General features: G+C 46.7%; 1 protein-coding gene and 1 non-coding gene across 2 annotated transcripts; one reads left to right on the top strand and one right to left on the bottom strand.

Moving 5' to 3' along the window:
* The first annotated feature begins 4,631 nt into the window (after positions 1–4,631).
* On the top strand, positions 4,632–6,572 carry LOC100279819 (putative cytochrome P450 superfamily protein). The gene is made up of 2 exons (NM_001152774.1): positions 4,632–5,067; positions 5,172–6,572. The coding sequence occupies exons 1-2, from the start codon at positions 4,794–4,796 to the stop codon at positions 6,485–6,487; spliced, it is 1,590 nt and encodes a 529-aa protein (NP_001146246.1). The 5' UTR covers positions 4,632–4,793; the 3' UTR covers positions 6,488–6,572.
* Positions 6,573–8,343: 1,771 nt separating this feature from the next.
* Positions 8,344–8,415, bottom strand: TRNAH-GUG (transfer RNA histidin (anticodon GUG)). The gene has a single exon. It is a non-coding gene; the product is annotated as a tRNA-His (tRNA).
* Positions 8,416–16,393: the final 7,978 nt, after the last annotated feature.

The following is a 16,393-nucleotide window of genomic DNA, read 5'->3' on the forward strand; positions in this document are numbered from 1 at the left end:
AAAATATCGTAAGCAGTCGTCTATAACGGTCGTTAACTTTGTCGAGTGTTAGGTGTTAACACTCGACAAAATATTTTCTTTGTCGAGTGTTATCTGGCAAACACTCGACAAACATATATTTTGCCAAGTGTCTTACTTGACACTCGATAAAGTATATTTGTTTTCTTGTTTTTCCTCTAAACTTTTTGTGGTGCCTTTCTACAATGTGTAGATCTACATGTTCAATTTTGGCGTAATTATAAAAGTGTTTGCTCTATTAAATTTAGTTCGTTTAATTGAATTTCTTTGGATAATTCAAATTTGAACAGCAAATCACTCAAAAAATGAAAATGGTGAATGAAAAAAAAATGATATTTAGCACAAGTTACGCCTAGAAACAGACAGGAGTTTTGAAGCGTCATGCTCACGAGACCATGAACTTATTGTCCAGTGGTTTTAAAATTATGTAAAATATAAACAAAGTAATAAAAATGATGAAACGTGTCGACATGTCATGATATCATATGTGCAAACTCTGATAAAAATTTAGTGATATTTCGTAAGAGTTATCACATACTATACGTAGAAACTTATCCATCTTTCACACGAAATAAAAAAAATTCAATATAGACATCTAGCTTTCTATACAATGTATAATTTTTTTTACGAAACAATGTCAAATTTTTATCATCTACAGGGCGCGCGCAATCCTCCATGAAAAGGGGTCGGGGATTACAGGCACGTGGACCTAACTAGCAAAAGAAAGTTGGGCGTCCATCGGGGCCAAGCCAACCAACTGCTGACCCGGTCGAGACTCGGGACTCGGGAGAGAAAGTGTACTTTTTGAGTACTAACAACGAGTCAACGACACCTGCTTGCATTGCATTGCATGTCGGTTAGCTGATCCCTTTTCCCAATGACACGCGGATACCGGCCTGTTTCTGGAAGGAAACGAGTACGGGACAAATTAAGGCAAGAGTAGCTGCTGACCAAGGCTCTCATGCATGCCACCGGTGCGTGCATGATTGCCACTCTCCAAGCTAGCTAGCTAGCTACCGCACCATTTTTTACATACCGAAAAAAACAAGAAACGAAAACATCACAAGCCTCACACGCGGGACAATGGCCACACACGTACGCGCTGCATGCAACACCACGTCCACGGGTTCCGGGACATATTGACGCCGTCAACGGCATGGAACCAAATATGATGGATCCAGCGAAATTGGTCTTTTAAAAAACCAAATATATATGATGGATATAGAGAAAGACAAAAAAAAAGATCACTCCAACTTGTAGATTATCTTTGGGATAACTCCTTCGTAACCTATCGTGAGTTGTTTTTTTTTTTTTGCCTAAACACGAATTTTGCAAGCATTTCGCAGTGAAGCTTTTAAAGACATACAGAACCATGAGATGACATAAAACAAAAAATGGCAAGAAAAAAGATCAATTTTTGGAGGCTCGGCTCAGCTATCCGCACTGATTTTCTCTAAATTTCTCCCATGATATCTTACTCTTACCTTCTTACGTCACGTCGTTAAGATTTCATTCTCTACTTTTTTTTTAATCTCCCGCAGTGGTTTACTCTTATTTCTTTCACCCTACCTTAATACAAACCATAAAATAAGGGCAGGGGCAGCTTCCACACACCAGATATGGTGGATCCCTGTAGAACGCGCTTGCACTGGGTAGCGTGTTCCTGTACGTGCTAAATAGAGGCAGCTTCGTACCGCTGCATGCAGCCTAATGTTATTTTCAGTGGCATCTTGTCCTCATAAGTTCGGCACCAAAAATAAACATTTTTTTGCCCATGGGCACCCTTTGAAAGTAACCTAGAAATGAATATTTCCACCCACGTCCATATGCATGTACATAGGGATGAAAACAGGCGGAAAAACCATTCTCCCGTTTTCGAATCCGCATTTTATCATCGGAAACGGGATCGGTCCGAAATAGTCGGGAACGGAAACGGGAGCGGGATAAACGGAATTGCGAAAACGAACGGAAACGGAAATACTAATGGAAATTCATAATTTAATACAAATAGAAATGTTATTGATGTTTGACTAGTGATTGATTGGCAGAACAATAACATAAAACAAATAGATATAGAGAGACAACATTCTATTGTTGTTTGGTTGCTAAATATGTACATTTAGCTACATCCGATGTTGTTTAAGACTTTAGATCACTTGTCATTTGAAAAGAGCCGGTGGTTACAATGGCCAATTGTGCTATAATTTGTCACCTAAATACACGATGATTTAGTTTATATACTAATGCATATTAGGCTCGTCCCATATTTGTCAAATACGAAATAAATACGGGTTCAATCCGGGAAAAAACGGGATCCCGCAAAAAACGGACGGAATAAGCCCTCTATCGTTTCCGTCCCGTTTCCATATTTTCCGTAAATACGGAAACGGTCGGGTCAAATGTAGAAAACGATACGATATTATATTTTCTCAAATTCTATAGTGCAAGGGGTACCGTGTATTGCTTTTTGTGAGGATGGCGACGTAGATCGTAGCTCGATGGTATATGCGGAGCACGTAGGAACATCAGGAATTGAGTAGGTTCGGGCCGCTCGTGAGCGTAATACCCTATGTCTTGTGGTTTCTGGTTGTGATCTTGTTTGATGTCTGTCTCGAGGTAGAAAATGATTGTTCCTTGTGCGTCTATTGTTTTTTTGTAGGGATCTCCTATCCAGCCTTATCACAGACTGAATAGGAGTTGCAGAAAACCGTTCAGGTGCACGATCTCGACGTCCTGACTCGCCCGAGCCATGTTGCGTCCAGCCGTGGTCAACGAGTTGCCCGCCAACTTTTTCATATGTCATGTACGGGACACGACCGTGTTCCTTCGCACCCACGCTCGAGTCTTCCCTGGGTGTCTGCAGTTTCTACCCGACTAAGGTCCACTGGCGCCTTTTAGTCGACCCATTAGGGGTCTTTCGGATGGCTACTAGGACATAGTCGGGTCGTGATGACCCGAAGGACATCTATCCTCCACACTAGCAGTTGGCAAAGCAACACACAAGAGTTGCTTCATATTAAGAAGCAATGAGGTTGTGCAACAAATAGGAAAGGCAACATCAAGAGTATGAATAGGAAAGGCAACATCAAGAGCAGTTGGCAAAGCAACGCACAAGAGATGAACAGGTAAGGCAACATCAAGGCTAATAATATTGATAATAGTTGGTTCTACTATGTTGTCATATCACAAGTAGCCAACTAAAATTTAACGCTCTTACGATACAAGTTGTATATTTAATATTTGGTCCATCTCTTATTCTCACATAGTGTCTTCAAGTATGTTGGCAACCCACTTTAGTTGACTACTAGTGAGCAGTCCGCTTCTCTTCTCTCTATATTTTCTTTCTTCTATATCACTATAAATTCGATGTGACATCTCTTACAGTCCATCTACGTCACCTTATTATACTTGCTCTAAGCGTTAGGAGTTTTTGAGCCTTATCGACAAATAGGTCAGTGTTGAAGTCATTAAAAATCATTTTAAAGGTGCCTAAATATTAACAACATATTAAATGACTTAAATTCATGGGTTATCTCCTGAAATAAGGGCATGATAACTACCAAAGATTCATATTTCTTTATAACATGCAAACATAACTATGCAAAATATATTGAAATAGACTCAAATACTTCATCTACTTCCTCCGTCATAGTTTATAATTCATTTGACTTTTTACACCAAGTTTGATTGCCTTGTATTATTCAAAAAGATTGCAAAAAGGTAAAAAAAAAATCATACTTCAAGTATATTATATGATAAACGACATCACAACAAAAAATAAATAATTATTATATTTTTTAATTAGACAACCCGATTAAACTTGGTCTAAAAAGTCAAACGGATTATAAATTAGAACAGAGGGAGGAGTAGTCTAGTAGACATTCAGTGTTGCACTTAAAACTTGGTACATAAATTATGTTATACATTATATTATGTTAATGGCTATTATTTGTACGGGCTCGATAAAAAAGGGCGCGGAAGGGTTTGCAAGTTTTGTTGAATTTTAATAGTGGCACACTAGCAATGGCCCTGAAACGTAGCGAGGCAATCTAAGAGCATCTCCAACAATGCTTCAAACTAGTGCCTCAAATTGAAATATAGGGCTCTACACAGGAAAAACTACTTCAACAGTGTCCTATTTTATAATTTTTTGTCAAAAAATTATAGGGCACCCTCTCAAGTGACTCAAATATACTACACCGTAGTGGGCTGCCCTATAATCTAGATTTGAGGCTTTACTGTTGGAGCGAGGTGTTTTGTTGGTGCCCTAAATTCTATAAAATATACTTATTTTTAAATTATAGGGTATTTTTATAGGTCACATTGTTGGAGATGCTCTAATGAAGTAAAAATTATAATAAAGAACATTTGACACGGTCTTTCAAAAACCTCAAGGGCGACGCGGCTTCACCATCCCACTCCCCTGCAAAAACACACCATTCACATTTCACACCACAGAAGCTGGCGCGCCTCCGTGACATCATCGCTGATGTCACCAGACGATCCTCGTGTGCCGATACGTTTTCCTGGTGACTAGGACGTCAAACCCACGAACGCAACACGGTATAAATAGGAGACTCAACCAGCGGCAACATTCCACACAAAAAACCTCACCTTCTCATTCCTTCAAGCGTCAGCAGCAAAACCAGAGCTTCCCTTCAACCCAGCAAGAAAACCAAGCGACCTAGTTAGCGCAGCGGCAGTTATTTGTGCAGACCCCGATCTGACTGAGAGAGGCAGGCGGCAGCTCGATCGGCAGTGACCGCGCGCGAGCCATGGGACTGGCCTGGATGGTGGCGGCGGCCGTCGCGGCCGTGCTGGCGTCGTGGGCGTTCAACGCGCTGGTTCACCTCGTGTGGCGTCCTTACGCCATCACCCGGAGGCTCCGCGCGCAGGGCGTGCGCGGGCCGCCCTACACGTTCTTCACCGGGAGCCTCGGCGAGATCAAGCGGCTCCGCGGCGAGGGCGCCGCCGTCACGCTGGACGTCGACGACCACGACTTCATCCCCATGGTGCAGCCCCATCTCCGCAAATGGATCGCGCTCTACGGTACGTGCAGTGCAGCCTTGTCACAGCCGCTTCTTAACTTCGTCGGCGCTCGATCGCTTTCCATCTTAATTCTTACCTACGACGCCGGCCGTGCATGGCTGCAGGGCGGACGTTCGTGTACTGGACCGGCGCGAGGCCGAACGTGTGCGTGGCGGACGTGAACGTGGTCAGGCAGGTGCTCTTCGACCGCACCGGCCTCTACCCCAAGAACCTCATGAACCCGCACATCTCCCGCCTGCTCGGCAAGGGCCTCGTCCTCACCGACGGCGACGACTGGAAGCGCCACCGCAAGGTCGTGCACCCGGCCTTCAACATGGACAAGCTCAAGCTGATGACGGCGACCATGTCCGACTGCGCTCGCTCGATGATCTCCGAGTGGGACGCACAGCTGCAGAAGGAGGAGAGCGGGCGCGACGGTCACGGCCACGGCCACGTGGAGGTCGAGCTGAGCAGCCGCTTCGAGGAGCTCACCGCCGATGTCATCTCGCACACCGCGTTTGGGAGCAGCTACAGCGAGGGGAAGCGGGTCTTCCTGGCGCAGAGGGAGCTGCAGCACATCGCGTTCTCGACCATTTTCAACGTCCAGATCCCAGCTCTCAAGTACCTCCCGACCAAGAAGAATGTCAGGACACGGAAGCTGGACAGGCAGGTGAGGGCCATGCTCATGGGCATCATCGAGGCCCGCCTCGCCAGCAAGGACACCGCCGGCGGTTACGGGAACGACCTGCTCGGGCTCATGCTGGAGGCGTGCGCGCCGCCACCGGAGCACCATGGCGAGATGGCGCTGACCACGCTGAGCATGGACGAGATCGTCGACGAGTGCAAGACCTTCTTCTTCGCCGGCCACGACACCACGTCGCACCTGCTCACCTGGGCCACCTTCCTGCTGAGCACGCACCCGGAGTGGCAGCACAGGCTCCGGGACGAGGTCAGGCGGGAGTGCGGCGACGACGACGAGGTCCCCACCGGCGACGCGCTCAACAGGCTGAAGCTTGTCAACATGTTCCTCCTGGAGACCCTGCGGCTGTACGGCCCGGTGTCCCTGATCCAGAGGAAGGCGGGCTCAGATCTCGACCTCGGGGGCATCCGGGTACCCGAGGGCGCGATCCTGACCATTCCGATTGCCACGATCCACCGCGACAAGGAGGTCTGGGGCGAGGACGCCGGCGAGTTCAGGCCGGAGAGGTTCGAGAACGGGGTGACGAGGGCGGCCAAGCACCCCAACGCGCTGCTGTCCTTCTCCAGCGGGCCAAGGTCGTGCATCGGCCAGAACTTCGCCATGATCGAGGCAAAGGCCGTGGTCGCCATGATCCTGCAGAGGTTTGCACTCGAGCTGTCCCCGAAATACGTCCACGCGCCCATGGACTTGATCACCCTGCGCCCAAGGCATGGGCTCCCCATGCTCCTCAAGCGACTGTAGGTTTCATTCGATCATGGTGCGCGTCAGATAGATGTGAAATATGAGTATCGTATTTGTTGCTTATATATTCCCGTTTGTTTTTGCTACTTATATGTACCCCACATAATGTATGTCCCAGTTTTTTTTTCTTGGTGCATGATAATCTCTACCTCCCCCTATATGTATGTTTATGTTCAGAAAGCACTGTCTGTGGAGAGGAAATGACATTAATTCCAAGAAGCCACCTCTAATTGCTTGGAATGCGGTTACTCAGAGGAAAGTGAATGGTGGGCTGGGGTTCTTCGCTTGGAAACCTAGAACGAGGCTCTTCTAATCAAATTCTTGCATAAATTTTTCAATAACAGTGACTTACCTTGGGTGCATCTCATCTGGAATAAATACTATTTGTCCCGTGGTCTCCCTGGTCATAGAAACATTGGCTCTTTCTGGTGGAAGAGCATGATCAAGCTTCTTCCCAACTTTAAGGGACTGGCTCTCCCTGTTATTGGCAATGTCAGATCAATTTCGTTCTGGGAAGATCAGTGGAGTCAGAGCATCCCGAGGCATAATTTTCCAGAGTTATTCTTCTTTGTCAAAAACACAAAATTGACTATTAAAGAGGCCAAAGAGCAGGAGCAATTTGATGGTTTTTTTCATTTGCCTATCTCTAAACAAGTGTATGATCAATATCTGGAGCTGAAGGTGTTTTGGGAGCAAATTGTCCTCAGTGACGCCCACGACCGTTGGCGCTACATTTGGGGGTCTGACAAATTCTCCTCTCAAAAAGCTTACAAATTTTTTATGGGCCAGACGAAGGTTCACCCTATCTACAGGCTCTTATGGAAAAGCAAATGTCAGCCTAGGCATAAAGTCTTCTATTGGTTGTGGCTTAAAATAGGCTAAATACCAGAGATATGCTGAGAAGGAGAAACATGGAGCTGGATTCTTATTCTTGGGAGAACTGCATATGGTAAAGAGAGGAAACTCTCTATCATCTGTTCCTCAGATGCAATTTCGCGAAAGCCTGCTGGAACTCAATTGGCATAACTCCGCCCAGAACTTCCAATCCTGAGGAGGCATCAGCGAACCTTAACCACCAGCTTAACGTCCCCTTCTCTATGGAGATTATTATTCTCATGACATGGAGCATCTGGAAAAGCCGAAACGAGTGGCTGTTTTCAAACAAAGATCCTTCGGTATATCGCTGTACACAGGAATTCAGTAAAGAGCTGCGGTTGATCATACACAGAGCGCGGGGGAACTTTGACACCTATATCCTGAATTGGCTGAGTCTGTGACAGACATAGGAGTAGTGCTTCCTAATCCAATTCTTTTTAACTTTTGTAAAAAGACTAAGTCTTAACGTTTTCTTTTCGCTTCTTTAATAAAATTCTCAGTAGGAGCCTCCCCTCTTGATTCTTCAAAAAATATGTACATGTTTAGCTAAATTATTACTTGGATCGAACAATCTGTAGTTCACATTTTCCGACGAATCACTTAGTCAAGTGTCTTAATCTTACTATTGGGAGGGACTATGTGATGTCAAAAAAGAGAAATGATATGAAGTCGCTTAATAGAGACATTGAGTTACTAAGGGAAATTTTACATATCATAAGCTATGTCTAGTTTACGTGGCCACGTCCTCGTGTCTGAATCTCCATTGCTGCTCGGACTGTCGCGTGCGTCGGTGCTTCCCTGCCGCACTACCGCAGCAGTGCAGCACTGTTGAACGGAACATGGAAATACAAATGTGTGGTCCAAAAATAGTACTCCGAAGCCTATATTTGCTTACTTAGCCTGCAACAGAGTCTGGCTAATTAAAAACAAAAAAAAAATACCGTCCAGCATGGCTAATTAAAAAACAAAAAAAAGTGATGTGTGGCTGCTGGGATTCGAGCCCAGGTCTCCACGGCCACAACGTGGAATTCTCACCACTAAACTACAGCCACATCTGTTGTTCTAAGTTTGCATAACTTTAATTTAATACATAGATACTGTTTAGCAACTCCGATTTTAAACAACAAAAAAGTGTTTGGGTCGACCGTGTATGTATTCAGAGATGAGAGATCTGTTATTGCGTGTTTTTTCGGCAGGTGAAGCATTTCCTGTGCATCAAACGAAGTGCCAAGCTTGTCCTCCAGTCCCAAAGAAACCGAAGTGCTGAGAACCTGCTGCTCTGCCGTTCACCGTTGGAGCAGCAACCAGCCCACCTGCTGTCCTGCTCCCACGCCTGCGCTGCGTGCATGGGACGTTGGCGTACGAGAAGGCGGAGCTCGACCCGGTGCTGATGTCCAAGTCCAACTAACACCCTTCGGCTTTGCTGGTTGGAAAAAGAAAAAGAAAAAGAAAAGGACACGGCAGATAGAACGCATTGTTCGACTACGCTGTAACTGATCGTTAGAGATGGGCCTTTATTAGGCCAACAGCCAGCCGCGGCCCCCAACTTCTGGATCTTTTCGCCTATTATAGGCCCACTAATCTCTTCCCGAATTAGAAGGATATTTAATCTCTTTTAATTCTCTTCTGGATTGGTCTAACCGAACCGGCTGGTCAGGGATTTGGTCCCAGCAATCCCGGGTAGCTGCATTGTAAGAATCTCACCGCTCCGGCCCATACTCATGCATTGTTTGGTCAGCTACGCTGTGACTGTGACGGAGATCGATGAAGTTCGTCCCGTGCAGACAGTGCAGTGGTTCGGTTGTTGGAACGGCCGGTGCCTGCTGATGTACTCGTCAACGTCTACAGGTCTAGATTCAGGCCAACAATCCATGATCTTCTAAATTGGTCCCGTTTGCTCGTTCAGGGTACACATGCATGTGCTTCCCAGAGTTCGGACTTGAGAACGGTGCTGACGTCTCCAAGGAGACAAGGAGTTAAAGAGAGAAATGTACAGCACGGCTTCTTCTTCCTTTTTTCATCCATTCAAGACACATGATCGCAGCATGTTGCCATTGTTTCAAAACGTTCGCAAATAGTACTTGGAGGGTACAGTACAGTGTTGCAAGATAGATAGATAGATAGCCATCCATGTGCATGCATGGCGTCTACTAACAGTGTAACAGAGAAGCCATACCCATACGTGATTTACTTTTAGTACGAGCCTACGAGGCTGCCGCCGGCTAACCAGTGGCGCCTGGTCTCGGCCGGGATCAGCACGGGGAGCCGGTGCCGGCGGAGAGGTTCCTGTCGAGGTACAGGGCCCGCAGCCTGGAGCTCCGGCAGCTGGCGGAGTGCGACAGCACGGGGAGCCCCCACTGAGAGGAGAAGACGATGGCGGGGCAGTCCGCGGCGGCCTCCGCCGCCGCCAGCCGCCGCACGAGCTCCGCGACCAGCGCGGCCACCCGGCGCGCGGGGAGCAGGAGCAGCAGCCGCACCAGGCGCAGGGGGCGCAGGCGCTTGCCGCTGGCCGTCGTCGTGGTGGTGGCGCTGGCGCCCCACCACCTCCCCGCCGCCTTGCACGCCCTCCTCCGCAGCCGCAGCGGCCGCCTCGCCCTGACGACGCTCCCGCTCATCGGCTGCGGCGGCGGTGGCGACGTGCCGCCGCCGAGCAGCCTCTGGTACCGGCACGCCGAGCGCGGCAGCAGGCGGTCCGTCGCCGTGAGCACCTCGAGACGGCCCATGTGAGGTAGCTAGAGGTGGGTGTGGTGGCTGGGTCTGGGTGACGACGAAGAGTGTGGAGCTGAGCTCAGCGATTAGCTAGCTGTAGGAGGAAGATGTGGAGGATGCGTGCGTGCGTATATATAGCCGTGGAAGTGGAACGTCGGCGAGAATTATTGCGAGGCCCGGCCGGCACATGGGTCGTCTGGGAGAGGGATCGAGGAGGAGTCTCGCGTCAGAGGCAAATGGGCCTGATTGCCTCTGACGCGTGCTGTGCACACAAGCGTAGCCCAAAGAAAAGAAACTCCTTTTCTGCCCTGGCATCACCAGACGTACGTACCTGGAACCTAAACAAAACAAGTGGCAACGGCAAGGAACTGTTGGCAGACCAGCGAGGGCTAGCTAACACCATGATGATTGATGAACTGATCAACTGAACACTTTAATTTGTACGAAGGCAGCGCATCAACTTATTGCGAACGCATGCGTATATACGGTAGGTTTTCTAGTTTGGCCGTCATGTGCTATCATTAGCGCGAGACGAGAGGCGTCAGAAAAAGGTCACTAGAGGCCAGTGCAAATCATGCCCAATGATTGGGAAACGGCCGGCCCCGATTTATTATTTCTTATTTGTGGCTACGGTGCGGCTTTGACAGCTCAAGTGCTTGGCCTAACATGCCGTCCTCATGCCCTTTGGGTAGGACGCAAGTTTACAAGCCTAAACCCACCGACTTCAAGAGAAGCATGCAATGGAGCGCTGCACACCAGACGCAGATTCATTGATCGTCGCAGAGCCTCCACATTGTAAGGACTGATTTGATGAACAAAAAAAATAGAGTGGGTCCATAAAAAAAAGAACCCTCTTCAATTATTTTATCACCAAACCAGCTCTTAGAATTATTTTATCACGGAGGTTAGTTTGGTTACTAATTTCTCTCTCAATCCCCTCTAACCCTCTGTGATCTCTAATCACCGAATCGGTCTAAAGGGTGTGAAATAACATACAATCTGCGGCCTTCTTTGAATCAAAGAATATTTTTTTCTAAATCCTATATTTTTTATGTGTTTTTTAATTAGTCCTTGTGAAATTCATATATCACTAGGTGAGTGCCCGTGCGTTGCAACGGGAACATAAAAATATGTGTTATAAGGTTGCAGAGGTATGCACACCATGTCCTTTTTTTCCCACAGGACTACAGGACCTCACTTCTGTGTCTTGGTGACTACAGAGCAGCGGCGACTCCAGTGCAAACGTCAAGAGTCTCGAGGAAGAAACGGCGGCGAAGATCGAGCAACTCACCCAGTAGGCCGCAAGCATCTCCCTGGCCGCCATGGTGGGTCCGCGGCGAGGCGAGGCAACCCGAGCGAACCCCGGATCCGAATATGCAGGGACGACAGGGGTGGGGGAAGGGGCACCGAGGACCTGCGCGGAGGAGGGCAAGGATGACGAGGTGTGCGGGCGAGCGTGGGGCGAGGATGGCGTGGATGGTAGAGGAGTGGGGGCATGGTGTTGCCTTATGGATGGTGGGAGCGAGGATGGCGGAGAGCAAGCGGGGCGAGGATGGTGGGATCTGCCGTGGAGGCAATCCCTGGATTGCGTCCTTCCATCAATAGAGAGCGGGGTTGACGGAGGCTGGGGCGAGTACCACGGGATCAACGGAGCACGGGCGAGAGGGTGTCGGGGTGTAGACGCCTACACTGCAGACTTATAGAGTAGTAGAGATATGCTTCAATCATTATAGAGGATCGACGTTGATGGCGGCTCGGCGTCGCGTGGATGGCGGGGAGCAGAGGAGCGGTGGGTGGGCAGAGGGAACCGACAGAACAAGCACCTGTGGACGCCTACACTACACAATTAAGTAGTAGTATAGATAAGGGAAACCTGGAGGCTGGAGTATAATTATTTGGAAAAACAATAGCCAAAATAAGGCAGGAAGTAAACTAATTCCTGAAAACCAACAATCAGTCACAATGACCAAAGATTAACACAAAGTGCAAGCAGTAAGACAAAATGAACTGAAAGGGTTGGTTGGTGTGGAGCAGGACTGGTTTGTGTGCTTGGATGGGAGGCAAAACAGAAGGCAGTAGAACAGTTGGATAAGAGATTGGGAAAGTTGCTACAGTAGGGAATGAAGTTTGCTGTGGTTGGTTTGCTACCATTCTCGCTGCAGCCAACGTTGGTGGCTGGCCTGGAGGTGTTAGATGTAACATCGGATGGACTGTTCTGTCAGTTGCTTCTCGCTTAGCTCCATCTCTTTTATTTTGTCTTGAGAAAATGACTACTCCACCCCTGCGCCTTCGATCATTCAGATACTGAGTTTCCACTGTCGTTTCAGCATACTGATGAAAATGTTCCACCTGGACAAACAAGAATGTTCATCATAAACGAACATGCCAAGATGTGTAGTTTCCAAACAGGGACATTCCCCGTTTACAATATATTAGAGGGGAGAAAACATAATGCACATGAGGGATTTAACTTCATGTTTGCAATTCTGATACGCAGCAGGTCACATTTTTTTATAATTGCAAATAGGAAGTTAAAATGATGGACATAAGCTAGCAACTCTGGGAAAGGAGACTGTGAGTGAACTTAGCATTCCCAGCAGACAAGTTTGAAGAAGTTGATTTGTGAACTTAGCATTCCCAGCAGACAAGTAGCTATGATGGTTATCATCCACTATGTGTAAGATTTACCTTAATGCCACATGGATTAGATAGTCATGAACATTACACATAACATTTGACAGAGACTCCAAAGATTCAGCAAAGGCCTTGCCATCCTTCATTTGGGCAAGTTGTTCTAGTTCTAGAATCAATTTGCAGCAGCAGCCAAGATCATCCTCAAACATGGCAACTGTGTGTTGCACAAAAGGAGAAGGCCGCCTGGTAGCTCTATAACAATGAAACCTTGGTGACATGGTCAAGTGCTGATGGAAATCAGAGTTTGCACTTTCAGCACTTAGACAAACCCGATTTCTTTGATAACAATCATTAAGCTCTCAATGGAATTCCTCTCTCTCTATCTATCTCTCTCTCTATTCATGATGGTAGAGATAGGTATAGCCGCCTGCTAAAGGAAGAAAACAAATCTGGTTATGACAAACAGTCTCAAAATCATAAGTGTTACTTTGCAGGAATTTTATAGAAATTGTATAAAGATTTTATAGGAACCGCTTTATTTTTTTACAAGTGAAGAACAAATGAAACGGGAAATAGAGCCTGCAAACCAAACTGTGCCTTCTTATTGTTAGCATAGATTAAGGTAATGATACACATTGTTGAACACCTCATGGCATGCTCCAAGATCCTAAAATGGACTCCAAGGCAATGTCTGCATTTGCCAAATCAAATGGGGCTTCTAAAAGAGAATGCCAAACACCTATCTCTCCAGTTTGACTGAAGCTTCTGAAACAAAAATGCGGCGAGCATACCTCGTCTTGTTTTGGATATATGTTGTAGAAACAAAACAAGTTGTGTGTGAGTCAAGTGAGTGAACAAGTAGACGCACCTCAAGCTTGCAGGCCTTGCAAAGCACGCCAAGGGAGTTGGCGAGCGCGGAGGCGTCCTCCGCAGCACCGCGGTTGTTGTGGCTGCTCTCCGACGGCAGGACGTGATGTTAGCACTTTAGCAGAATGTGTCACGTGTTAAACCCACGAGGAAAGATAAGAGAATGTCATCATACCGGTCCTTTGAGATCTTCAGAAAGAAAACTTAGCTGATCAAAAGCATCTTCCAAAAGTCGACTTCTTATTTTGAACCGTTGTCTTGTCAATGCAGAATGTGATGTTGATTGTCTAGAAAACGTTAATTGGGATTGCTCGCAGAAAGTGAAAAAAAGTTCAAGACATTGTTTTAGAAGATGTATCAATCTTATTTGGGAATATCTCAGCTGACAAAAGTTTAATGAATGCAAATTTGTCAACATTCATACATGCTTCTCAAAAAAATAGAAGAACAATGCAGAGCTTTAGGCTATAAGTGAATTTATGCCACACACTCATGGAGCAAATAAATCCTACATCATTGAACCAAAAGAAAATATTCAACAGCAACAGGTGTAAAGTGTTTTTTATTTTGTGCTATCTCAGATGTTTGTTTCCTCAATCCTCACAAATGGTACGGAGTTTACTCCTGAATTTTACTATCTGTGCATTCTTTTCACCACTTTATTTAAGCTGCTAGCTATGGTTTTCAAGCAATTTGTACTATTTGAACCAGTACGCACCTGTCTTATTCAGCACTAATTACACAATAGATTAGCAATAGCTTACAGTGAATATTTTGACTCGACTGGTAAATGGAGCCAAAAAAGGAGCAAGCTTTATGATCTCTGATGCTCGAGTATTACCAAGTATTGCCTGAAAAACATATGCATAGTCATAGATGATGAAAGGCATTTCAATTAATCCAAAAAAACATAGGCATCCATACTTGAGACACAAAATTTTCGCTCGTAGCTTCTTGAGAATAGAAATCACTTGCAACATTGAATGGTAGTCGGTTGTTCCAGTCTTGCAACTGCAATGAGGTAAGCTATTATATGACAGTTTGGGTGGAAGTGCTTCATCAGAAACAAAGTAAGCTGAAACAAAACAGCAACAGTTACTTTCGTAAAGAAAAATATGTTTGGAATATTACCAGAAAAAACTATTATATGTATTGACATAAAAAAAAACACAAGTGGAATTTGACCATCTTGTATTCCTATATTACTGAAGGCATTTATAAAGTTTAAAGAAATCATAATTTCAAGTGAGCCCTTTTCAATGTTAGTACAGTATCATGGACTCATTAGCATGTACTGTAGCTAAACAAGATGCAAGATCATAAACTGTGTATGCACTCATCGCTGAACCTGAGCTGAAGCGCCCCCAAGTTTAATTATTCCAACGGTTTTGTTAGGATCCCCTCCAAGCCTTCCAAGAGCATAATTTGCCGCAACCCAAGCATATACACCTTTATCCGAGCCTGTAAAAGAAGAACCACCAAGTGTAACAGCTAATGATACAAAAGGCACTTTTAAACACCATACCCCCTGCGTAGATTGTTATAAATTGCTGCATGCTGTCATTTTGATTCTAGTTTTTTTCTTACTCAACAAACAGAAGTGTCATCTAGGAATACCCTAAAGCTGCATCTCCGCTACATATTTCTGCTAGTCATTTCTAAATCCATCGACTCACATCTGATGCAGATTTGCAACAACAAACCTGCAACAATTGGCACTCTCTTTACATACACAACACACCTGGAATCAGTTAGCATTTCCAATTCATTGCATTATTGGTCGTCTAATTTAAAAAACCCAATTTACTTGCCACAATGCAATCAGACCGAGCATTTTAGAGCTTAAGCATCCAATCCCCTATCCATAGTGCAATCAGCGACCGAGCATTTTACAGCTAAAGTATAGTGACTTGCCCGAGGTGGCAGAAAATGACAAGGGACAAGCAGTACCTAGGATCACCTTGGCCCACGCGTCCTCGAACCGGAACCCAGAGGCTCGTAGAACATCCCTGCAAGACGCTAAGATCGCCTCCTGGGCGCGCTCCTCGAGCAGGCGCAGCCCTGCGATGGCCATGAGCCGCACCTCCGCCTCCCTAACGGCGCCACCAATCTTATCCCTCGCGAAATCTAACAGAGGCTTCAGGGACTCCCCGGCGGATTATGCGGTGGTCACGGCGCGACGGACGGGATTGCAGCAGGGGGAGGGGGCTCGAGATTGTTGGTAGCCGCGGCGAACGGATTGCGTCGCCCCCCTCCAAATCCTTCCGCGAATCGCGCTGTGGCTACGATTCTGGAGGTCGGGCGGGCGGCGTTGGCGGGCGGAGGTGGCGGGCGGTTTGCGGCGAGGAATCCGGAGGTCGGGCGGGCGGGAGCGGGGGCGGTCTACGCTGAGCGGCGTGGGCGGACTGGGGGGAGGCGGGGGCACGCGCGGGGGGAGGCGGGGGCTCGCGGCGTGGGCGGACTGGGGGGAGGCGGGGGCACGCACGGGGGGAGGCGGGGGCACCTTAGCTGTGGACGCTGACACTCCCTTCTTAATAGAGTAGTAAAGATTCGTGTGAAATTCTGGCGTTCCAAAGAAAACCTACAAACCAAAATTAGCAGTGCAACATGTGTCAGGTGTAATACAAATTAAGACCCTCTTTAGTTCCTTTAGTTAGAGACTCAAGTTTTGTCCCTATCTTTTTTTGGTTTTAGTGACTAAAAGTATTAAGAACACACTAAATAAACTCATAAGAAGACAAAAATGCTCTTTAACATCCTCCCGTCATTAGCGTAACTAAAATAAATAAGGAGCAAAGATAGAGTTAATATGATTTAGTC

Source organism: Zea mays, chromosome 2, assembly GCF_902167145.1.
Source record: "Zea mays cultivar B73 chromosome 2, Zm-B73-REFERENCE-NAM-5.0, whole genome shotgun sequence".
NCBI classification, from domain to species: Eukaryota; Viridiplantae; Streptophyta; class Magnoliopsida; order Poales; family Poaceae; genus Zea; species Zea mays.